Raw genomic sequence first — 27,239 nt, forward strand, 5'->3', positions numbered from 1 at the left:
CCCTTTGCTAATGGTTCTTATTATAGTTCATACATGTGTTTGTTTGTGTGCATGTGTTTGGTTGAGCATACATCTGCCTAATGCGATAACATTTCTTCTTCTTCTTCTTCTTCTATTTGTTCTTCTTAACCTTTTATTTTTTAATTATCGAGTCATTTCTGTTTTGTTTTCTTCTTTTTCTTTCTTACACAATTTTATTGTGTTGTTTTTTTTTTTAAATATATTTTTATTTTTTAGTAAGTGACGTTTTTTGGATGCTAGTCTATTTTTAAATTATATGTAGTATCCCCAACTGTGGTCTACACCCTGCATAATCTGTAACATGCCCACACACACACACAAACATATGTAGATATTCATGAGAAGGGGAAGGAGTTTTATAACTAATTTGTACTTTCACTTAACATTTTGATAAACAAAAAAAAAAAAAAAAAAAAATACCACGGTCCGTCTTCTGCATAAGTCCCCATAACATATGTAAGTACAGAATAGTTAACAAAGCCTCCCTCCCAAATAATAACCTTTTTATTTTGGAATACACCCTTAGTATCATGAGAAAGAGGTGGAAGCTCTTCTTAAAAATTTAGGATAATTCTAGAAAAATATTGCAAACAATAATATTTACCATATTATCAAATTGCAACAATAATATTTACCATATTATCAAATTGCTTCATTCACAAATAAACACATTTTTTTGTTTACTTTTATAGTCCCGGGCAATGCTTGGAAGGCCTGCTAGTGGAAAACAAATAGAATGAATAAATAGCAGAACAAATAAATTACAAATTAAACAAGGCAAAAACTGAGCGTTAAAAAATAAATAAATTAAGAATTATAAATCAATAAAAATTTCTTAACATGAATGAAAAGTAAAAAAATGCTGTGATTACTGCATCACAAAGCGATTCCCACGAACACTAAAAAAACTAATGCTCTAATTGCTACACTCTTTCATTCTCCACTCTGTTTGAATTTGCTTTCTTTGTCACTTCCAAAAGCAAGCAAGTTTCACAGGAAGGTGTAAACCCAAAGTATTTTCAACCAATAAAGATCGTTCCAAATCTCAAAAGTAACACGTTTATGTGAAAGTAGTAAACCAATGCAAATTTAGAACTCAACAAAATCAGTTTTCTCCAGAATTCTCAAACCGGTAACACCTTGAACAAGACTCCAAGAATATCTGCTCCCCCCTCCCCACCTGTGCGCAAGATGTAGAAGTTAGTACATGAGTCATTGAGTTCTTTTTTGTCTTGCTTCGCGCTGACCTAAAAGCATGAGTGAGGGTGAGTAGACGTTCATGGAGTCCTGTTCAACTAACTTGCTTTTGGAAATGACTAAGAAAGTGAATCCAAATGAAATAGAGAAAGAAAGGGTATAGCAATTAGAGCCATTTACTTTTTAGTATTCACAGGAATCACTTTGTAATTCAGTAACCACAATACTTATGAATAAAAAAAAGATACTTGTTGTTGCGGACCAGGATATAAATATCCTAACTCGCTACAAAAGAAAATAATGAAACGAATGGAATGAAGGAAACAAAAACTCAATTGCTGGATAAAATAAACATGTCGTTTATTTTCTGTTGAAAAATGAACGTTTTAGGTGTAACATGTGTTCATGTCCGCGCGGGTGTCACCATCGTTTGTTGCGGAACTGGTGGTATAGAAAGAAAAGGAAATGCGTGGTTCATCTCATGTTTGGGTCACCATCATTTGTTCGCGCATGGCAAGAAAAGGAAATGGAGTAGAGAAACGAGAAATGGCAGTCCGGCATGTAGAAAGAGAAAGAGAGAGAGAGAGAGGGGTGAGATCAGTAAAGCTGTGTGCATATGGCAGTCTTCAGGCCACTAGCTGTGGATGCGAACTTGTCTGGTTGGCGAACCCAGGCAAAAGGGAAGAAAGAGTGAGAAAGTCAATCCAGTTCATGGAGAGAGAAAGCATATAAAGTGTATGTACTGTCTGTTAGCTTTTGCCCCACATAGTAGCTGGTGGCATGAGGCGCGCGCGCCCCGAAACGGAGGCGGCTGGTCCGGCGAATCTCTCAGCTCGGAAGTCGAATTGGAAAGGGTAGGAAACAGCTTGTCTCTTGCTTTTATAGTTGTTTCCGGTGGTCTTTTGCGCATGTGTGGATTTCCTTCAAAGGGGAAGTGACTTTGTCCATGTGTGCATACGTGTGCGCGTATGTGTGCGTACATGTGTGTACATTAGTGTGTGTGTGTATGCACATGGATGTGAGTGTATGTACGTGAATGTGAATATATGTACGTGTGTGTATGTGTGCGCATATGTTTGTGTGCGCGTATGTATATGACAAGAAATATGGCTTGAGATGTGAACGCGTGTTTTTGTGTGAGACTAGAAAAGGCTCGTGCATTGTGTAGAATTGGACACCAAAAATTTAACAGAGATTTTCAAGTTCTAGCAATAAATTTCGGATCTGATCAGAATAGGCAGAGGATAAATTGGCTGATACAAATAAAAATGCAGTCACAGCCCCCTCTCCCAAATAAAAAAAAAAACACAGAGACTTTAATAATAGAATATTTTTCTTGTTTTGTTTACTGGGTGATATACGTGCTTGTTTTGTTTACTCGGTGATATACGTGCTTATTGAAATTTACAAGATTTGTATTTGGATTTTATGTTAAAAATATAAAGAAATTGATTCATTATAAGTTTTGAATAACTTAAAAACATATATTTGATTTTAAAAATCGTATATGAATATATGAGTTTCACAGATGATAAAGCATCTCTCAATAGGTCTGTAGGGGACTAGGATATATAAATACCCCAATCCCGTTACAAAATAATAATGAAATGAATGGGAATTGAAGGAAACAAAGACACAATTAATGGATAAGATAAATGTCGTTTATTTGCTGTTGAAAGAAATGAACATTTTAGTTATAACATGTCCGCGCGTGGGAAGAGAAATAAATGTTGTATGAAAATTGAGAATGGTAGTCCAGCGTGTAGACAAAGGAGAGGATATCAGAGTTGTCATCAGTTAGTAGTCAGCGACGCGATGGTGTTCTTAGTGGCCAGTAGTAGGTGGAAAGAGAAAGGGTGAGAATGTATACATACAGTCATTAGCTCGTGCTCCATACATAGTAGGAAGTGGGCGTGAGGTGCGCGTGCGCGCCGAAACGGCGCGCGGCTTGTTCGCCCAACCTCTCTAGTTGAGAGTTGGTTCCAAAGAGGAAGAAATAGCTTATCGCCTTGTTTTTATACTCGTTTCCAGAGTGTATTTTGCGCATGTGTATTTCCTTAGAAAGCGGAAGTGACGTCGTCCATGTGCGTGATCGTGTTCGCGTGTGTGAGTACATGTGTGTACGTAAGTGTGTGTGTGTATATATACGTGAATTTGAGTGTATGTACGCGAACGTGAATAAGTGTACATGTGTGGACGTGGGCGCGTATGTTTGTGTGCGCGTATGTATATGACAGCTTGAAATATGAATGTGTTTTGTGTGAGACTTGAAAAAGGCTCGTACAAATACTCCCCTTCCTAGGAAAAAAAAATATACATGCAATGTATATATATATTTATGTATAAATATATATATTTTTTTTTGTGAGTAATGTTTTCGGCAGTTGATTTTTTGTCCTGTTTTTTTTTTTTTGTTTTTTTTTTTTTTTGGTGTGGTTGTTTGAAAAACAACGTCAAAAAGAACAGAATGTCAAAAACGGAGTTTGTTCGTAAAAAAAAAAGTATTTACTTACGCGTGGAAAATGCGTTTACTCTTTTTTTTGGCTGACATTTGTTGGTTTGGTTTCTGTTGTGTGCTGACATGTGCAAAGAGTTGCTTGGACAGAGAAGTGAATTGTTCCGTTTGGAAGGAAATTTTTTTTTTTTTTTTTGTGTTGACGGTGTCGTGTGTGTGTCCAGTTGACGGTAGCTTCGCATGGTTCTGCGGTAATGTGTGCATCGTTTGGACGGGCGCTAGTCGCGTGTTTGTTCTTGTTGAACGGGGTCTGGTTACTGTTGTCTTCGCAAGTGCGTCTGCGGTAATGTGTGTACATTGTCTGTACGGGCGTTTGTTGTGTAGTCGTTCGTGGTTGCCGGCTGTCAACGAAACTTCCAAGTTTTGAGTTTATCCGCGTGCGTCGTGCATCTCAACTCGTATTGTTGATTCAACTTCTTCCTATGTGTTGATAGGGATGTCCTGTTTCTTTGTTGTTGCGTCTGCTTGTGCGGGAGGGAATTGCATAGGCCTATGTGATTTTGCTCCTCGCGTTTGTTGCAGGGTAATGTCAGGAAACTGTGAAAATGTTTGTCAAGCTCGAATTTGTTTTTAAATTCGATATGAAAGTCGACAACTCCGTGTTCGTTTTTTTTTTTTTTTCTTTTCTTTTTTTTTTTTTTTTGCAGAGTCTGACGAGGGTTCGTCATTGTAGTTGGTAGTAGCTATTCCTGTGGGTAGTGGTTTGGTTCGCTTGGTTTTCTTTGTTGAGAAGTTCGTTTTTTTCTTTATCAAATAAAACGCGCGTCTCGCTCAAAACAATTAATCTCAAAACGGTAGGGTCGCCATGCTTGTTCGTTCCAAGTCAGTCGGGCGCGGGCGCCAGTTTGTTGTGGACTTGTGGCATAGGAGGAAATGCGTGCTCCTCTCGCGTTCCGAGGGAAAATGAATTGTCTCGAGGAAGAAACGAACGACCTGTTAAATTGAATTAAACGAACAGGAATGTCTTTGGTGAAAGAAACAAGCGAAAGAAAAGGGTACCAAACGTGGTTAGTTTTGCGTGAGTCTTTCGCTGATAGCTGGTGAGAAAGAAAGTTTGTAGCTTGGCGTGCGTCTCTCATTAAGTGGTGAAGAGGAAAAGTTTATACCTTGGCGTGCGTCTCTCGTTAAGTGGTGAAGAGGGAAAGTTTATCTTGTAGAGAAAGAGTCTGTGTGTGTATGAGTGCTTCATTCAACCTCATCCATTTCGTTTAAATAACGGGGTCACCAAATTTGTAGGGGACTAGGATATATAAATACCCCAATCCCGTTACAAAATAATAATGAAACGAATGGGAATTGAAGGAAACAAAGACACAATTAATGGATAAGATAAATGTCGTTTATTTGCTGTTGAAAGAAATGAACATTTTAGTTATAACATGTCCGCGCGTGGGAAGAGAAATAAATGTTGTATGAAAATTGAGAATGGTAGTCCAGCGTGTAGACAAAGGAGAGGATATCAGAGTTGTCATCAGTTAGTAGTCAGCGACGCGATGGTGTTCTTAGTGGCCAGTAGTAGGTGGAAAGAGAAAGGGTGAGAATGTATACATACAGTCATTAGCTCGTGCTCCATACATAGTAGGAAGTGGGCGTGAGGTGCGCGTGCGCGCCGAAACGGCGCGCGGCTTGTTCGCCCAACCTCTCTAGTTGAGAGTTGGTTCCCAAAGAGGAAGAAATAGCTTATCGCCTTGTTTTTATACTCGTTTCCAGAGTGTATTTTGCGCATGTGTATTTCCTTAGAAAGCGGAAGTGACGTCGTCCATGTGCGTGATCGTGTTCGCGTGTGTGAGTACATGTGTGTACGTAAGTGTGTGTGTGTATATATACGTGAATTTGAGTGTATGTACGCGAACGTGAATAAGTGTACATGTGTGGACGTGGGCGCGTATGTTTGTGTACGCGTATGTATATGACAGCTTGAAATATGAATGTGTTTTGTGTGAGACTTGAAAAAGGCTCGTACAGGTCCACAAGCAAAATAAGATTGAGAACTCCTGATATAAATGGTTATGCTAAAATGTTTCATTTTCCCAAGAACTTGGTTTTTAAGTACTGTGATGTGGGTTGAACACGTGACCACACCTCACATATATTTACGGAGAGTGAAAGAGGTTGGAGTCGGTTAAAGTTACGAGTTGGAATGCAAATACTTAGTTGTCAACTTACTTACCAGTTGTTGATACCTGACATAGACTTCCATTATTGTACCTATCGGAATAAGTCTATTCTATATTTTATATATGTGAATACTTTTCCATTTGATAATACAACATTAAGAAATATATGAATTTAATGCAAGAATCGATAATCTAACAATTTAATAACTGATTTAAATTTCTTTTCCATTTTGCTAGATGTCACAATCTGAAAGTATTTCCTGGAACATTGAACGCTATGGCAGATATCTAAATTCAGAAAAGTTGGTTTCTGATAGCCAAAATTCATCGATGTCAAGTGGAACATGGAAGGTAATGCAAATATATCAAACTGAAAAGCATTTAGCAAAGTGCATATCTTTATCAAGTCCCCAAAATTCGTTTCATTCAATTGAATCCTATCCAAAACCAAGCTCATAGACATTTAACCATAATTTAAGGTTACTCAAAATATGTCATATTCATTTAAGCACTGATATCATGCTCTGTTATATACATTACAAAGTATTATGTCCTCCTCCTCCTCCTCCTCCTCCTCCTCCTCCTCCTCCTCGACTTTGGATTCTAGCACTCCATTCTTAAGATATTCAAAGTCTTTGCATATCAACCTATATTTGGTTAACTTGGCTGTATAACATGTCTCCCAAACATGATGCTTTGATTTATGTATTCTGATATCGTTTCTCCTATGGTCTCTTCCTGTAATGCATGGCTTCTATAAACCACTTCATTATGATGTGTGCTATGCTGAGGATGCACCCCAACAGTGTCAGAAAATATTGCCATCTAACAGTAAAATTCCATCCCTTCACCTTGGAGGTCTCTAGATGCCAGGAAATTTTCTACTCTGATAGCTTCTTCTCTTGAATTACTTACTTTTGGAATTCTTTATCTGTTCCCTGTTTCCTCAACCATACCTACATGCAAACATTTAAATGTAATGTTAATAAACATCTTGCTGCCTCACTCTGTACTACAGTTACCCCTATAAATCTGGTCTTCATCATAGTAGACCCTTATGCTTCAGTGGCAAAAGCTTACTTAACTATATCCCAACATTTTCTGAGGATGCCAATCTGCTCACTTCCAAAGAACAACTAGCAAAGCACACCCATGTAAATTAAATATGTCTATTGTAGATACACATATTAAAAGGTTATGAATACGAATAAGAATATTGAAGAACAATTAAAAAACAAATGTCAGTTTTGTTCTATTGAAAGAAGGTGGGGACAGACACATAATTTCTTTTTTATATATAGTTTAATAATTGAACTGTACATAACCCATACACGTATTAATACTTTTTTGGATGATGATTGATAATTTGTATCTTTTGGATTATTCATACGGCTGTTCTCATCTTGGGTATTATATTCACAACATTTTGGTCTGTATAACTTTTGACCTCCTTCAGATGCACCTTGTCAAACTTGAGAATCTTTATGTTGAACTCGGAACTCTGTATAGAATTTTGAACCAAACTCTTTATTTAATCTATGGGTGTAGCTTGTTTCATCAGCAATGACTGAGTAGAAATCTTAATTAATTCTTAATTATATTTTTAGTATCACCAGAACTAAGGATTGAGAGTTCAACCTACATAAGATCTACAGTTAAACTTATTATTATTCAGCACTTTATTCGTTGCACCACAGATCTGTTGTGAAAGTAACACTGAAGATGAGACGAGTATTCTGAATAATCCAAATAATCCAAATAGTGTATACATGTAATAATTTCAAAACAAACTCCTTTTTAAAAGTAAAACACTTTATATGGTCATGATGATGATGATGATGATGATGATGATGATGATGATGATGATGATGGTGGTGGTGGTGGTGGTGGTGATGAACTCCTTATATATATCTTTTCAGTACTTTGATACGTCTGTTGAAAAAATGAAGATTACTATAAAGGATCATTCTCATTTCATCCTTACTCAGGGTAGTACTGTTTTGGTAAGTAATTTATTGTTTTACTAATTTAATTGTTTAACTAACTGAACTTGCTTTTTATCTTATATAAACAGTGATTTTGTTCGTCCGCCCATGACAATTTTTTAAAACATAATAAATACATTGCAGAATCTGTCTCCTTTCGAAATATCAGGAATGTTAACTACTTTTAGAAATGGAGAATATTGCATTAATAATAAATAATAAATTTCCAACAAATAAAACTGATGCCATGACTGGAAATCAAAATCCGAAACCTTGAGATCTTCAGTGTTAGGTCCTACCCACTGACCTATTTGGACAATATAATTATAACTTTGGCGTAACGTCATAGATTTATGATTTATGCTATATTTCAAAGCATGACTGCACACATAAATGATAATAAAAATAAATGAATGAGTAAACATTATCGATAGTTTGGAAATTATTTTGATTTTGCTTTAACTATATATTGGTGTTAAAATTATTTAATATTTAATATATAATTAGAAATGTAAATAAAATTCTATGACAAAACCTCATGAGAATCTTTGCTTGTGCGTGATAGCAGGCTTGCTGCAGGAGCTAGAATTCGGATCCATAATTCTAATGATACAAAATTAATAAAGATATTTTGTAGAGACCGATTCAAACAACATTTTAGAAAGTACATCATACGCACAGGAAAAACTTAATAATTAGTCCCTCTACTATGCCAGAAAACTAATCACATCTGACAGTATCTTATATTTTATGAAGCCACCATTTGCCTATGCGTGAAGTACTGTTACCATATCTAGACTGGTGCATCTACGACTAGTCTCTTTATCTATGACATGATCCAAAGAAGTCTCCTATTTAATAGGTTCTGCACTATCAACCAAACTCCAACCACTGTCATATCATTGCAATGTTACATCCTTGTGCCGGTTTTACAAGTACTTTAATGGAATGTGCTCTGATGAATCCGTAACACTTGTGTCCTTGACTAACCTGACAAGACGCAAAATTCCACCCCTCCACTGTAGAGGCCCCTAGCTGCTGGAAAGGTTTTTTTTTTTTTTTTTTTTTTACACAGGCATCACCACATTATCAAGGCCAAGAGGCCACTCAAGGATAAGGGTTAAAGAGTTTACAGTAGAAATTGGACAATATAGTAATCATTAGTAATGAAAATTCGGTAAAGTTGATAACTTATATGGAACGGCTCATCAAGAACTTATTTAACACAACCATGTTGTAGTCAGCCGGAAAGCAGGAAAACGGAAGACAATTCCACAGGCGTGCAGTTCTAAGAAAGAAGCTTTGTTCATGGAATCTACTATAATAGTTTCTTCCCTCAAACTGCTAGACTTTGGAATTACTGCACTGTTTCCTGCTTCTCTGACTGTACTTACATGTAATGTAAACAGGCATCTCACTGCTTAACTCTCTATGTAGTGCCTCAGTAAGCATGGTCCCACAAAGTAGCCCCTTACATTCACATAGCAATATGCCTTGTTTGGGGTGAATAAGAATAAAAAAAAAGAGAGATAAAATCAATTTAACCTGTTAGTGTAGACATGGTATATATGTTGTCTTTTATCTCTTGCCCTCTTCAATGTTTCCTTGGAATTTGTGATGAAAGAACTGGAAAGTCTGCAATCAATATTGTTGCTTACCAGTGAGTTCTATACTAATGCTGATGAAATCATGCTCATTGATGTTATTTTTAATAAATCGAAGCTCTATACTTCTGAGAAACGCTGGATGAAAATAAAACCAGTGAAATCTGCTTCTTCTGAAAATAATATCTCAATAGACAACAAAACGGTTGAAAAAAAAAAACGAAAATTTTATTTCTTAGTTCAGTGGTTCATGGATCCTCATCTGACATTAGAAGAAGAATAGAAATAGAAAATCTGCATTTCGATGTCTAAAAGATATCGAGCAAGAAGGACATATCAGCATCCTTATTGTTGCATATAACAATGAAACATGAAGGATAATGGCAGAGCATGAGCGGAAGCTCAATGTCTTTGAAATGAAATGTTTAAGAACTATCCTTGGATTAACTTTGTGAAATTGACTAAAAAGTTGCAGATATGAAAAAGAGATTTAATATTAACAAATCCATCAATGACATCATTTGTAAAAAGTGATTAACATGGTTTGGACGTGTTTTTCGACTACTAGACTCCAGTTATTTAAAGAAATCATATCAAGAAGATCTAATTCCAGAAAGTTGAAATTTAATTCCAGATAAAAAAGAGAGAGGATTGTAATTGGAGCATTACTCCTGATAGCTGAAAAATTGGCCCTAGATTGTGATAAGTAGGAGGATTTTTTTTTCAAGCATTTAGTAAAACTATCTAGTCAAAGTAAGTCATATAGTATCATATGTGAAAGCTTAGAGTGAAAGATGCAAGTGTGGTTAGGAGTTTATAAAATGCTATATAAAAGGCAACAATTTTGCATATCTCAAATTGGCTTGCAGTAGACATGCATTATAAAACCGTAGAGTCAGCCTCTAAAGCATTCTAGATATTATGAACACTTTATAAGCATTTATTGCTGTATGTCAATTACAAAAGGTTATAGCAATCTATAATAATCTGTTTTTCTGCTGTCTTGAATACAAGCCCAGTCTAATAAATATACATCAGACATATTATGCAGAGAGAGACATCCTTTGACTCAACACTGATAACTCCCAATTATATTGGACTAACCCGTCCGCATGTGACACATTACATAAGCAGGCAAATGAGGCCAATATAAACATAACTTTGCAAAAGAGTATTAATTCCCCATCCGAGACGAGTACACTTTACACCAAAGTTAGGATAAAATAAAGTGTTGTTTAATGTTATCTTCCTTTTAAATGATATTGTGAGTCTTGGCGACACACACCAAATCTCCATTATATTATGCTATTGTTAATTCTATATTATTTATTTTATATTATCAGGAGAGTCATTCCATATTTGGCGGGATTAAAAATATGACAGGTTTATACTTGGAAGATAGCATGTTATTCATGCACAGATCTGGTCAGGTTAGTATTCTATTGATTATATATGTGTGTATGTGTGTGTGTGTTATAGGAACTTACCCGTTCACTCATAATGGACTCTTCTAACCATTATAAAAACCCAGAAAGTTAATACTCTCATGGGGAAATATCGCGATCTAATGCAAGACTACAGACTGTCTAACTTAGCAGTCAGAAATAACGACAACCTTTCTTTGTATTCACTTTCTTGTATAATATATTCTTTCTACCTAAACATGTTGTTTGTGTCTTTCTTTATGACCTTTTCCTCGGGCCACAACAACTGACGATGAGGTTTCAAGCACTCATGAGAGAAAATTGAATTTTTAAATACCCCAATATTCCCACATCAACTAGCAACAACAATTTAAAAATGCATGTTGAAAAGTCAGATTTAAAATACCTTAGTGTTTCCCAACAACTGGCGACAATAAACATGTTGTTAGTTTGAACTAACAACATGTTTATTCAAAGGATCCACTGCAGCAACACCGACCTTGCAACAAAGTATTGGAACGAGCAGATAGTGTTCCAAAAACACTAACAATAAATCATTCAGAGAGTTGGTACCATAGAACCAGATGACTAAACATTTTAAGGACCAGGAAACAACTCTGAAAGTTTCACTGAACTCTATAAGATTCTGAAGGATTGTTTTCTAGGAACCTTCAACTCTCACTTCAGCACACCAACTCTCATTTCGTTGCACCAACTAAAAAATTAAAAGATAAGATTATTCAATAATTATAAATGAAAAATCCATAAGTTGATTTTTTTTTTATAGAACTAAAAAGTGATTTCTCGGTTTTGTTTTTTCCCTTGGGTTTTCCCCTCAAAGAGAAAATTAAATGTTGTAACAAAAAGAACTTGATTTTAACTACCATGTAAAAAAAAGATGAATTTTATTTGAGAAAGAGAGGTGTAATTAATTTTTTTTCTTCAAGATCTATATTGTGTTGATCGTTGAGGAAAAAAAAGAGGCTACATGGAAAATTATATTGTTTTTCACATGTTCAAAGCCATATTCATTTTTTTTTAAATAGATTTGCAGCAAAAAAAAAAAAAAAAAACGAAGGAAAACTAATGGAACAAAAGCGAAAAAACAAAGAAAATCTAAATTGGTCAAATACTACATAGAATAACAGCAGGAGCATAACCTAGCAAAAAAAAAAAAAAAAATACGAAGAAAGATTTCAGGAATAAAAATAGAAAATGAAGAAAGATGCCAAAAATTGTTACTGGAACAACAACAACAACAACAACAACAACAACAGCAGCAAAAACAAATGCTATTGAGACAACAGAAGAAAACAGACTTATTACTACAAACTTTAACAAATAAAATCCAAGTCCTGGAAAATAACATAGCATTCTTACAAAATGCAGTCTGGAACGTCATTGACAATTTAATTTATGCCCTGGATGAAGACAAGACTTTCGCCTCATATTTTAGAAAGACATTTTAAAATGACCTGTATGATATTGATTGTGCCGCTATTGTTGAGGCATCCTTTATCCCCAAGAATGAGCTTTTACAAACGTCCTTAGACCGACAGCATGGCTCCATCTCGCATCTTAGGATTACGATAATCTCTCATCACAGCTTTAACATGCTTCCATAAGCACATGATCCCTAGGAGATAACGGATTTTCCTTATAACATTACAAGGCCATTTTCCTATGTCTCCCACTGAACTATTAATCCGGAGAAAATTCCATAAGAAAAAAATAAAACAAAAAAATTCCGCTACCGTCTCGAAAACTAGAACAAATACCAGTTGAACTCTTGACCCTTCTAAAACTCAAGAACTAGTTAACCTCTTACTCATAACCCAGTAGTCTGTCTTTTTTCTATTTCTTACTTTAGTACAGTGCTTAAATTTTCTTCTTATTTCTTATTCTTTTTCCTCACGAAAATACATGTTAAAGAACAAAAAACTTCACAAGAATGATTCGAGAAAACAACAAATACATACAAATAATAATAATAATAAAAAAATTCCTTATAAGCATCCACAAAGTCTCATCTCACCAAGAATAAAAGTTCAAACAAAACACAGATCCGTGGCACCCAAAATTGTCCACGACAGCAAATTCTGAGGTCAGCTGCATCACCTTCACTATCCCATAGAATATCATCAAAAATAAAAAAAATCACAATAAATACTTCAACAAACGATTTCAAATACCTGATATTTGTACAAAGATTGGTATTGACAAAAGACTCTGAAAATCAACACAGAGTTTTAACTAAATTAGAAAGCAAACGAAATTTTACACTACAAAAGTTGATAGAAGACTGCCAATGAATGATTAGCATTAAAAAGGATTCAAGTTACATTAAAGAATCCGGTGTCTCATACTTAAGAAAGATGCATAAAAAGTTGCAACACAATTCTCCAGAGAAAGTAAAAAAGAAAGAACATTATCCCCCTACGCACAGAAAAGACAATTCACTGAAAATCAAAGTAAGTAACTGTCAAGTCTATGTTATTGGTGCAAAGCCCTGTATTGGGGGTAAAGACTACCCATATCACACAAAAACTTGCCTGACTTGTAACAGAATTGGACATAAAAGCTCTCCTTGTAGAGCAAAGGACAAAGTTAAAAGTCGGGTCTGACACACTAGAACAAATGAAAAAATAAAACATACTTAAATATGTGCAGATGAAAATATTAAATTTAAACATGAAGTTTCAGTTAGATTTGGGATCAAACTTATGAATCATAAATTTGCATACATGGAAAAGATTAAATAAACCTACCATGCTAAAGTTTTGCAAAACAGCCAGAATGGTAACTGGGTCGAAAATAAATTTTGAATGTGAATTAATCACTTATTGTTACATTTAACGGTATGGTAAAGAAATTAAAAGTGTGTGTTAAAAAACACAGAAAATCTTTTTGGGACAGATTGGATGCAACAATTCAATTTGTGAAATTTTCTTATAAATACGTTTTGTCAAAAAGTGGAACTCTAACGACAGAGAAGGAAAATCTTAAGTCAGAATTAAAAGAAAGTTTTCCTGAAGTTTTCTCAGTTTTGGAAAATTCACAAAAATGTCAGTCAGATTCGCATTTAAAGATAATATACAACTAATATTCAAGAAAAAAAAAAGAAAAAGAAAAAGGAATGTACCATTTGCCTAATTGGAGAAAATTAATAAGGCGCTTCAAAGGTTTGTAAAAACCGGCATTCTATCAAAGTTGAATGCAGTCAATAGGCAGCTCCTACCACCTATGTCAGAATAAAGTCAAAAGAAACCTGCATTTGAATTGACTTTACACAGGTTTTAACTCAGTACTGAAAGAATACATTATCCATTTCCTAGCCCATAAGAAATTTTCACTAAACTAAATGGAAGAAAAGTTTCTAAAGTCGATCTGAGTGATGCATACTTTCAAATTCCAGTTGAGAAAAATAGCTAAATGTTGCTTTGTATTTATACCCATAAGGGTTTATTCAAATTCAAAAGCCCACTATTTTTCAAGAAATTATAGATAATATGTTGAGCAGCCTTTATTTCATAATGGCATACCTGGAGGATATTATCATAATAAGTGTGACCAGAGAACAACATCGACAACATGTTCATAACGTATTCTTTTGAATACAGGATTTTGGTTTTAAAATTAAAGAAGAAAAGTTTAATTTCTTCATGGAAGAAGTAAAGTACTTGGGACACATCATAGACAAAAACATTAGAAGACCGGGCCCAGAAAGGGACACATCTATAAAGGATATTCTGGCTTGAAAATATATTACAGGACTACAAAGTTTTTTGCGGTTCCCGAACTATTACCAGACATTTGTTCCCAATATGCACGACCTACCGGTCTCACTAAACAAGCTACTAAAAAAGGGCAGAGTATGGAAATAGACACCTGAATGCTATGCCCCCTTCAATAAAATTTTTTAAAAAAATCTGACATCAGATCTACTCTTTACACATTATGACCCAAAACTAGATATAATAGTCGCTGGCGATGCAAGTTCATATGGAATAGAAGCCTGTATCTTGCATAAAATGCCAGACAGAAGTAAAAATCCGATTGTATACTATTCACACATTAAGAAAGGAGCTCTTGTTATTATCTTTGCAGTTACAAAGTTCCACCAATATCTACATGAACAATTCTTTATACTGCAGACTAACCATAAATCTCTACTGAACATCTTTGGGTCAAGGAAAGGGTTATCTGTTCTTTTGAACTCTGTATATTAAGTGGCTTCACACCTTGTCTGGAACGATTTCTATAAAAATATCAGTTTTAATTTTTTGTTTTTGCATACAGAAAAGTAAAGGTAAATTATTAAACCAAAGAAAAACTACAATATTTCTAGGTTTTAATCCTCCCTACCCCCATGAATTATGCATATGTGTTGACCTTATTTTGAATAAAAAAACAACAGAGACTTGCAGCCTGGGGATTTGACTATAATTATTTTTCCTTGTGTCAGAATTGCCATGAACATGCAGAGTTTGCTTTCAGTTTAATAAACATGATAAGATAAATTGCAATGTGATATTCTTGTGTTTGTACTTATTAATGATATTTTCAGATATCTTTATTTTTTCTCTTAATCTAATAGTTACTTGTGTGCACACTGTTCCCTTTCTTTCATAGGGGGTTGGCAGAACGAGATTGGCTTCGTCGTTTGGTTTAATTGCTTGGTTTTACAGTATAGCAACTCTTTCTAGATTATTTAATGCCGAATCCGGTCATTTTGGTAAAAGTCTTTATGCTTCAACTTCTTTCTAATATTTATTCATGGTGTTTGCTTTGATTGTTTTGTAGAGGAAAATTATTGTATTTTCTTTCAAGCTTTGCAGAACATGGAGTGAGTTTTGCAAAAGGAAAGGGCGGGGACCAATAAGATCAATGTTTGGTACATTTTTAGGTCAGGAAGCCAGTATCTTAAGACAGCCTGATCTAGTAGGACTGTGAGATTTATAATGAGGTAAAAGGGCAATTATCCCATTCAACTTACTGAAGGTATATTCAGTTATCCACCAGACAGAAATATCTCCAAACAATCAGTCAATCCTGTCACGTGATAGGAATGTTTTACTTTTTGCCAAGTCTAGCAACTTTCTAATTATTTTTTGCCCATTTAAACTCCACTCCCACTCGGAAAATTAACATGCTTTTTTTTTTGTTTGTTTATTTCGGATGCAAACAAACCAGAAAATATTAGAGGGTCTATTCTTAGAAAGGTTGAGAGAGCCTTACTAACCTGCTCCTTAATTTCTTTTATTTGGTTTCCTTATCTTTTCTTATCTTTTCTTTGTTTTTCATCATCCCATCGTTTTTCAGCAACTTGTACATAACTTTTTTGTAAATAAAATAATTGAAAAGATTGCAAATACTCTAAATAGATTAGAACATACAGGAAAAACTAGTATTATGGTGATTGTGTCCAGTCAAGCGTAGCATTAGACCCAGCATGATTATCAACCCTCTCTGATCTGCCAAATGAATAATTGACTTTGTGCCTAATTTATTAAAGTGTTTGTAAGTTTAATGAATAACTAAATATTTCAAGATGGTGAGCTTTCAAAATTATTTAATCAATCAATCAATCAATCAATCAATAATCTATATATTAATATGGTAGCGTGTGTGTTCTTTTGTGTGTCACGCTTACATCTGGGTCGTTTAATTGCTATGTTCTTTCTTGTAATAAATAATTTTACCAAGAATTCTTCATAAGTTTTGGTTTTGGTTTTGATTTAAGCTGATGCACCCAAGTCATATGATTATATTTTTTATTTTTGAAATCGCAACTTTATAACATATAAAAATTGATAGAACATTAACTCTATAATAATATATACGAAATATGCAAGGATTAAAATATCATATTTAAGCGTACTTTACGGCCGGGCTTTACCAGGTATTCATACTAGCTTTAGATAAATACTTTTGCAGTTTTAACAAAAAAGCTTCAATAATATCAGAGCGTCTCCATTTACACTGCACATTTTTTTTTTTTTTACATGGAGTTCACCACTTATCAAGGCCCAATGGCCACTCAGGGATAAAGGTTATTGTGTGTACAGTAATCAAAGGGATAGTGTAGCAATAGTGCAAACATCAATATATTACATATGAATGGGTCCCCTGTGGAATTTCCACAGGTCCCACTAGTAATAATAATAATCATCATAATAATCATCATAATAATAATACTAAGAAGAAGAAGAAGAAGAAGAAGAAGAAGAAGAAGAAGAAGAAGAAGAAGAAGAAGGAACAATATTCTTGAGGACCATGAGTAAACAATTCATCATTTCTGTCATATTGTTATTGATACTGTTTGAGGACTATGGAAGCTGCTATGGTCTTAATTTATTTGTTTTATAGTAAATCAACCGTTTTTCAGTTATTTAATGCTGAAAAAAGAAAACAATACATATTGAAAATAATTCACTGTATTTGACATTATCCATTAAACGAATTTTCCCCTCTACATTTGGGAAAAGTATTAACTCACATTTTCTCTTTGGCTGTGAGTGAAATAGCAACATGTATTCAGTTAATTGCATACAGTGACTCGTTTTTACTTGACATTATTCGGTAGCATCAAATAAACAAAGAAGGTTCAGTATTTCATGAAACATATAACCAAACCAAACCAAACCAAACCAAACTTGTCACAATAAAATATTTCCTTTTTGATCAAGGTTTTCAATTTCAATTCTTTTTCTTTATCCAAACTTCTTCTTCTTTTTCTTCTTTTCAGAGGGCCATGGTTGCACGTTGGCAATGACAACACAAAATGACTTTCTCTATGAAGCTACCATTTACGTTGGTTTCGATATACCATTGTTTGAATCATTCCAAGTCTTTCTCAACGTGCCTTTTCCTCATTTACCCTTTTCTTTATCCAATCAGAGCTTTGTTCAACACATCTATCAGCTGTTGAGCTGACTAGTCTAGTGACCATAATACTAACGATAAAAAATTACAACGTGAGGAATATTAATGAAAATACAAGATAATAGAAAAAAAATCACTAATGTGGAACCTCACTGAACCATCCATTTATTTCGTTATATGATTAGAACACTTCAATAAAATGGTCTTTTGTTAGTGATAACATGCGGAAAACTGAAAAAGAATTTGAAATGAGGATGTATTTGTCTGTTGATTGAAATATGTTTTGCTGAAAAATGCAGAGGACATAACCCTTCTTTCCAAAAATGCTGTTTTAATCAAAGGAGATACCTGAAGGGCAAAGAGTTGTTTTAAATAAATAAAAGGTATTATTATTTCATAGATGGAATCTGTTTCAGCTAACAGTACTTAAAAGAAAATCTATTTTGAAATGTTTAATTGATGTTAATTTACGAAAAGGGTCTGTAATATACTGTTATATACTAATAGTTCAGCCTGGCTTTGCTCGGGCCCTATGTACTGTTTATAACTTTCTGTGCATATGTATAGATATATTAAAACGTTTGACTCATGTCCAGGTAATCTACATCTAAAATTTCAAGTGTTTAGACCCAAAATTGGCGGAGGAGTTTGGTAGAGTCTGCAAAGGTCAACTCTTTCAACTTTGACCGCTTGGCAGCCAAATTTTCGCCCAAAAAGTGGTTTAAAAGCTTGCTGCATGTCTGTATACTCTTTATGTAAAATTTGAAATGTTTAGACCAAAAATTGGCTGAATAGTTTGCTAGACATCGCAAAGGTAAAATCTTTTGAACTTTGACCCCTTGGCAGCCAAATTTTCGGCCAAAAACCGATTAAAAAGCTGAATACCCTTTATGTAAAATTTCAAATGTTTAGACCAAAGATTGTCTGAGTAATTTGGTAGAAACTGCAGAGGTCCAATTTTTTAAAACTTTGACCTCAATTTTGATCCCTTAACATTTATTGTTTTGGGCTCAAATTAAATTAAAAAGTTTGATCCATGTCCAAGTAACCTACATCTAAAATTTCAAGTGTTTGGACCCAAAATTGGCGGAGGAGTTAGGTAAAGTTTTCACAGGTCAAATCGTTGAACCTTGACCCCTTAACAGCCAAATTTCTGTCCAAAAACAGATTAAAAAGATTTTCCCAAATCTCAATACCTCTTATGTCAAATCTCGAGTCTGTAGACTGAAAATTGACAGAGTAGTTTGGTAGGCAAATGTACACACACAGACAAACACATAGACACACACGCACAGAGACAATTTCACTTTTATAGATAGATAGATTGGGACTCTATGCCAGTAAGTAGAGATTATGTTAGCTAGTATCAATTTTGGCGAGTGTGACATAGTACATGTAAGGATAAAATGGAAACAAACCCAACTGCAGTTGGTATGATTGAAGTGAGGTGGATCAAAAGTTAGTTCCTTAGATAAAACATGCTAGAAATGCAAGTGTCGAATAATGTCACATACATAGAACGTCATGTGTTTGGGGAACAGAACAACATTTCTAGTCAATCGGAGTCAGGAAGTGGGATAGACCACATGCGTCTGACAATGGAGAGAAAATCCCAGTAAATGTTGTTTTGAAACTCTGTGCATTACCATCTTAAGAGGGTTACATAGTACATGTCAGGATAACCTGGCAGCAAACTGAAACAAACCCAGCTGCAGCTTGCGTGATTGAAGCAGAGGGTCAAAAGTTAGCTCCTTAGACAAAATTATGTGAGAAATGCAAGTGTCAAATGATATGACATAGAGATGATGTCATGTGTTTCTAGTCAATCAGAGTCAGAAAGCAAGACAGGCGACATATTTCTGACAAGGTAAAGAGAATCTAAGTCGATGTTGCCTTGAGACTCTGCCCATGCCTCACCATTTTAAAATAATTTTAAGGAAATTTTAAGTTAAAAAATACGTTAAGAAGTAATTAGAGTTAGATATTGTTCTCTCTTCCCATGAACAAACTTTCTCTAAATAAAACTTTTGAAAGTTAACAAGTTTCCATTGTGTTTCCAGGCGTGAGTAGATTTGTCTATAGTTAAATAGAAGCTCAAAAGTGGCGATCGGAGAATGAACACCAGCAACCGTGCATGTGTGTAAAAAGACTCTGTTTTTTGTAATTTGTTTCTTGATTGCTCACTAACGAAAATATACATGTGCAAAATTATGTGCTTACATAAAAGACTATTTGTGAAGTGTTTTGTGTAATGTTGAAAATGTTACAATACAGCGATAGCCCTTTCTAATGTTTTTCTTTTTCTCTTTACAGAACAGTTTACGACGATTTCGAGTGAAGTTTGCTGAAAATACAAATGGTCAAAGTCCAAGTGAATCCTGCTCGGATTGTGTGAAAGTTCTTTCAAAAATTTTTCCTGTTGAAAAGATATCTTTTTCCAATGGAATGGGTGGTATCAAGGTACTAACATATCCGTTTTCTCTATGGCTTATTGGTTTGCAGTGAGATCTTTCGTTATTATTTTTTTAACTAGATTAATAAAGTATATTTATTTTGTTTCATGTGAGTAATATAACTTCTGAGACTTTTTGTCGGCAATTGAATATGTTAGAAATGTAACAGGAAAATGGTTGTATTGGCATGTTTTCATGTTTATTGTACTCAACGTTTGCACTTGTTCTGATTTGGTTCTGAGAGCTCTACTTGAAAATGTGTTATATAATAAAGCTATCTGTGGGGTGGTGGTACTCTCCATTGATTGTAGCTCAAAATTGACTTCGAAATCTAGTGGGAAATGATTTCTTCTGTTCCTTAAATACCTTTCTAACAGAAAAGACATTGCTAGTTTCTCTATTGTTATTTCAATGGAAGTTGTTCAACAGAGGTCTAATCTCTGATTTCTCCTTGTAAGGCATTCACAGCAAGAACTTTCTTATAAAAAATGCAGAACTATATCTAAAAATGGCTATTCTCTTAATTTTCAATGTTAAATTCATTACAGGAATTTGAGAATATAAATGCAGATTCTACACCAATAAAGGGGGACATAAGCTTTGCTGAAATGGCACAAGTAAGTTTTTCTGTATTTTTTGTTAGTTTTCGTTTTTTATCCAATTTATTTGCAAATTAAATTCTAATATCATGATTTATTAAGTAATTAAAATGTGTAGCAGTAGTAATTTTTACTACAATGACAATAGCAGCAGCAGCAACAGCAGCAGCCACCATTAACAATGTTTGAAATATATGTTTCACTTCTGAGCTTAGTACTGATTGAAGCACACACTTAATTTTGATTGGGTGTTAGTTCTCAAATGCTATTTAAGGGAATACACCAGTTTCACTATCCAAGATGGTGGCTTGTCAGTATGTGAGCCTCCTTTCAATTTTGACACACAGGCTTACTTCCACATCATGTGAACTTTGCTAACCTTACAAAGTAACTCTTATTCCTACACTACATACAGACTTTTAATAACATTCTCCCACTATGGACTCTTAAACCTTTTTCCTTATCCAGATTCATGAACTTATCCTTTATTACTAACACCTTATTTATTATTACATATTTAACAAAGATGGCCAATATAGTTGATATCAAGTGTTAGAATGGGATTTTGTCTTTAATTCTACATTCTACCCTTTTGTTTATGTAATAAGTCACACAGCAAATATTTGTGAGTATTGGATATAATTATTCTATCAAAACAAAATCCTTAGTATATATTTGCCAGCATGAATGCTTTAGCAACAAAAGATGACAAAAGAAACTAAAAGAATACACATTTATTAATAGTTCGTCTTTTTAGAAGATGTGGTATGGCCTTCACTGGAAACACCCGCAAAGACCATTACAGATTTAGAGAACTTGATCTTTATGAATTGCAAAACTTTGTGCATACTGTCGGTTCGCCATTTGTTGCTCTGTGGCTTGTTCAACCAATCCTGAGAAGAATCAGCACACCCTTGGCTTGACTGAGTGTTTTACCTTGTTGAAAAGTGTTGTGGTTTTTAGAAGATGGTTATCTTTGACCTCAGTGGTGAATAGTTGGCCCTTGTGACTTTTGTATGAGAAGCAGAGGAGATCCTTGTTTTTTATAGCAGCCACTCTGATGCTCATTTTTCATCCGTTTTACATGTAGTAAACATCTTTTAGAAATGTTACACAAAGAGCATTGCTTAGTACGCTAATAGCAGTTTGTATATAATTTCCCAATATGCTCAACCCAGGCATGCTCTTTGTGTAAACAAATTGAGCTTAGGCATTTGGACAATATCAAAACATTGGTAATTTACTATCCACATAGCAGCAGCCAAATAACATAATCGTTAGAGGCCCTGACTGTCGTTTGGGCGGTCGAGTTTTGATCCTGGCTTCAAGTAGTTGATTGTCTAGCCACACTGATGAGCTATGATACAGCGAAACAGTACTGCATGTGGATGAATATAATGCTCTCTATCTTGGGTTGAGCATATTGGGAAGTGATATACAAACTGCCATTAGTGTATTAATTGAGCTTAGGCATTTGGACAATGCCAAACATTGTTAATTCACTACCCACATAGCAGCAGCCAAATAGCTTAACGGTTAGAAGCGCTAACTGTCATTTGGGCGGTCGAGTTTCGATCCTGGCTTCAGGTTGTTGCTTGTCTAGCCACACTGATGAGCTGTGATACAGCGAAACAGTACTGTATGTGGATGACTGTGTATATATATATGTATATATCTATAATATAAAGCTGAATCTGTGTGTGTGTGTATGTATGTGTGTGTGTGTGTCTGGTCACGAATAGGCTCCTATACGGTTTACTATTTTAAAAAACTGATTACATATAATGATAGAAAATGTATCGAGACACAGGAATGAGTGTGTTTGATCTGGCAGAACGGTGGGTCATTAAAATTGTGAGGTCTGCGTTCGTGCCTGATCCACAAAGTATGGAAATAAAAAATTTAAAAATTAATAAAAAAAACGTTTACAAGTGTTTTTTATATAGATGTACATAAGAATACTTTGATAAGTATGTTTTAACTTAAATAGGGATGGTATAATAAAATTGTGGGGCGGGTCTGCGTTCACACCTGGCCTCCATAGAATGGAAATAGGCACAAACTTTAATAAAGACTTTTCATATCTATCTGCGTAAGTATACTTTGATAATTATGTTTCTGTTTGAAGAAATATGGTATAATAAAATTATGCGGTGTTCGTTCGCGCCTGACCTCCATAGAATGGAAATATGTTACAAAGTTTAACAAGGTTTTTTAATATAGATCCACAGAATATTGTGATAAGTGTTTCAGTGTGAACAGGTATGGTATAATAAATTATGGGGTTTATCTATTTTATTTTTACTTTCATCATATTTTGCTTTGGTTTTGATACCCCCAAATTCGAAGCTATCTCTTTACAACCCTTCCTTTTCATAACCTATCATCTATAAAAGCGACAATGTATGTATGTATGTATGTACGTATGTATGTACGCTTTTCCTCGATGTCTACAAAAGGCTTCTTTCAGAGAAGCGCTCGCTCGCTTCACAACTTCTTAAAACATTTTATATCATCTATAAATTGTAATATCTCACAGTTAACCACGGAGCTCGCCTGTCTATTTAATTTTATCGACTTCAAACGTTAATTATTCAACATTTCCCGCATCGGCACGCGTTACATTCGGTTTTTGGTATAAAAAAAGCGAAATTCGACTCTAATCACAGGCCCAGAGCCAGTGGTCTCTAGAGAGCTAAGTAACGTTTGATCAATGTTGGCTTCGTCATATCAGACGGTAGCTTTCATTTCAAGATGAGGGAGCGGGTTTTTAAAAACAAACAAACCGATTTATTGACCTCATTAAAAACTGTCCCACACAAAATGCTAACTGCTGAATAGCTATCGCCGTCACGTCAATCAAAAACGCGCACATTTTTTTTTCACACTTTACTATTTTCCATCTGCGCGTCGTTAAGGCTTCGTTTTTTTTTCACGGGCACCTGTTTTTTTTTCACATTTCGGGTTTTTTTCACACACACCTACAAACACCCAGGGAACGCCGGGTACCCCTCGCTAGTACTTTAATAAATCAGAGTCCATTTTCTGTAGGCTGTTTTTGAATCCAGGCAATGACGGGTACTTTTGCTGGTATATATATATATATATATATATATATATATATATATATATATATCTTAAAGCTAAAGAAAATATATGACCTATAGAGGTAATAGAAAGCTCAATATACTAGATAATATTTAAAAAAAACAAGAATATATATATATATATATATATATATATATATATATATATATATATATATATATTGCGACGTAACTCATAAATTGGATTACGTATTTAATTAAAAATTGAAATATTTAATTTCAGGCCAACAAGAAATGTATCGCTTTTTTTATTATTTTATTATTTTATCAAAGGCAAAATGAACATGATTTCCAAAAAAGAGAGAGAAAGAAAGAGTATAGAAAAAAGAGGGTGAGGCTAAACCTAAAAAGAGAGAAAAAGAGACAGTGAGTATAGAAGGAGAGAGGTGGGAGAGGCGTCTATTACACAGGCTAGCAGGTGGCTGATGAGCGGGTCATTTGTTTAGAAACCCATCGCCCCTTGTGGGTTGCTAGGCAATGAAGAATAAAGGAAAGAAAGAGCTAAGAAATGTGCTAAGAAGAGAAGAGGGAGAGAGGGGGGAAGAAGAGGAAGAAATACCTTTTGGTACAGGACAGTTACTGCTTGGTCGGCGCGCCAAGGCGGGTATACTTGGAAAATTTTCCACCGCTTCACCCAGTGACAAATGAACGAAGATGTGGATACCCCCCTCCATCAACAGCGAAAGAAAAGAAGTAATGCCTGGGAGAAACTCCATATCAATAGGGAAAGGAAAGAAATAATGCTTGGGAGAACAAGCTGGCATTGTCAGAATACAGGATGTTAATTTCACAAATACAGGAGACATGATACTTCGAGAATAACCAAAATATTGAATGGATACGATATAGGAATACCGCGTACCATGAACTGTTGCCCGAGGCAAATAAAATGAAGGTTAAAGTTCACTTTGAAAGTTAAAAGAAAAACAAAGAGAAAAGAAACAAAAAAAAAACATCAGTTACCTCTCTCTCATATATTATATCAACGAATTCATTTTGTCCGGACTGAAGATATATTTTTTTTTTTGTTTTGATATATTTCTCATTGGTGTTTCCAGATAATAGATAAAAAACCCTTCCACACCCTTATAATTTGTTTTTTTTAATTTTTACTTAATGTCATTATTCCCTCCCTACCGTAGTTTAATGTTTAATAATAAAATTTAATTTTGAAAATATTATCACTGGTGTTTTCGCTTCGTTCCTTCTCGCATTTTTTTTTTGTCGTGTTCGGTTCCCGTGTCTTCTTTTGTTTTCTTTTTACCCGTATTACATGTGCGATAAAATACTTGGGTTTTGCTTTCCCATAAATTCCCTTATATCCCCCCCCCCTTTTGTGATGTGTTACAAAGATAAACGATATTTGCTTTTATCGTAAGTTTCCTTTCATACTCCTACGTTTATTTATTACTTAATTCCTCACCTTTTATCACATATGTAACATATGAGATTTTGTAACATATGCGACGCATATGTTACAAAATCTCATATGTTACAATATATATATATATATATATATATATATATATATATATATATATATATATATATATAGAGAGAGAGAGAGAGAGAGAGAGAGATAGATAGATAGATAGATAGGAAAACAATAAGAATAAGAATGGAAAATGAAGTCACAAAAACTATATATTGGTAAATATAGAATGATTCATTTATTTAATAAGGGTATATAAACATTTAGTTGGAGGATAGAGGGGACTCTTTATATCAAGGTATTTCGAAGAATAATGCTTCTCATCAGAAGAGTAGAGAAGATGCTAGGTAACATAATGGGGATGTGACGTCTAGCGTGGGATTCATCAGGAATTAAATAAATCAATAAAATTATAGAGGATGTTAGGGGGAGTTATATCGAATTCTAAGATAAAGGAGGAGCATATTATATAAAGTGTAATGCAAAAAGGTTATAGGGTTTCTGTCGTAGTCTTAAATGTATGTAGTTTATCTATGCAGGGGTATTTTATTGATAGACGCAACCGAGATGGCAACAGCACTTTGAGACGGTGTATAATTTCAGGAGAAATATTATGATGATGACTTAAGGCGAAAGGATGTATTCTAAGCAGGATTGAACAAAAGTAACGGTTATCCCAAAATTACTTATAAGAAGACTATGGTATAGCGTGGGTTTTATGGGGATTAATGAAGGTTGTTACATGGGGCGTTGTGCACTAGGGTTTTAATTTAGTGAGGTAAGGGAAGGTCCGGAGGTGAGTTAAAGAAGTAAGTTATGTGGTGGGTATGGGTGGGTAGTTGTAAGGTTATAATAATAGATTTCAGAATACAAATATATATTAGATAATATGTAGTAATAATCCTAGGGTTTCCCTGTTATTAGATGTGCAGGAAGGGGGTTGGGGTATAAGGCAGAAGTATAAAGATAGGGTAGCAATGTTTATAGAGGTGGATAAAAAGACAAAAATAATTAGGATGTGGATGAATGTGGATAAATGAATAATGTTAATTTTTATTTTTCATCATTTTATTTTATTTTTATGTGTGTCAGCGTGAATCTTTTTTCATTAAAAGTTGAAATGGGATTATTGATTAAAACAAGAAATGTCCAAAGAGACATAATAAATAAGAAATTTCACTGTCATCTTTTGCAGATAATAACTAGGAAAGATGCCCGACAGTTAACAGAAGCCTATCAACACAGCCACCTGCCGCTATGTAATGTCCGCAAGCTCCTAAAATTGTGCCTGGCTGACCCAAACTTTCCAGCTTTTGTGGAAGAAATCGAGAAACAACTGCAAGGACTAGAGGAATGATCCCAACCCATGAATATTGTCTTAAGAGATGTTATTTTATTTTATTTTTTTACAAAGGACTGTGAATTCCTGGACTGAAAACTTTTATCTCAGACTTTATTAAATTCAAAAACTTGTGTAAACTACACAAAATAATATACATTCTCAAGATTTTGATCATATGAAGAGTTCAGTTGAGTATGCGCAAGTTTCACTCAGTTTTCGCAGGTCCAATTTTATGACCTTGCCAATAAAAGAAGACCCCCCCTCCCAAGTCTAAAAATAACAATGTGAGGTCTATGTGCTAGGATAATGCTGACGTGGACAGTTTATTAAACTCATTGTTGGGTGAGTTGTGAGTAAATTGTAGCCTTATGCTCTTTCTTTCATGAACATTGTACCTTATAGTTTAGTAAATATCGTGTGAGCTTCATCTAGTGAATCTGTGATGTGTTTATATAATAGTGCTCAATAACTTTTTATTTGGTATAATTTATTCATACAAATATTTTTGGATATATATATATATATATATATATATATATATATATATATATATATATA

At 34.4% G+C, this 27,239-nt stretch overlaps 1 protein-coding gene across 1 annotated transcript in view; it reads left to right on the plus strand.

Annotated features, from left to right (window-relative positions):
* The window catches only part of LOC145280237 (meiotic recombination protein REC114-like), a 31,401-nt gene extending 4,191 nt beyond the window's left edge, over positions 1–27,210 (plus strand). Inside the window, exons 2-7 of the mRNA XM_080132019.1 lie at positions 6,088–6,201; positions 7,770–7,853; positions 10,783–10,869; positions 20,062–20,208; positions 20,750–20,818; positions 26,535–27,210. Of these exons, the coding sequence (XP_079988145.1) occupies positions 6,088–6,201; positions 7,770–7,853; positions 10,783–10,869; positions 20,062–20,208; positions 20,750–20,818; positions 26,535–26,696 (663 nt within the window). The 3' untranslated portion in view covers positions 26,697–27,210. The remainder of the gene's footprint in view (positions 1–6,087; positions 6,202–7,769; positions 7,854–10,782; positions 10,870–20,061; positions 20,209–20,749; positions 20,819–26,534) is intronic.
* The last annotated feature ends 29 nt before the right edge of the window (positions 27,211–27,239 follow it).

This window comes from Euprymna scolopes, chromosome 7 (genome assembly GCF_053919585.1).
Source record: "Euprymna scolopes isolate OS-2025 chromosome 7, ASM5391958v1, whole genome shotgun sequence".
In the NCBI taxonomy this organism is placed as follows: Eukaryota; Metazoa; Mollusca; class Cephalopoda; order Sepiida; family Sepiolidae; genus Euprymna; species Euprymna scolopes.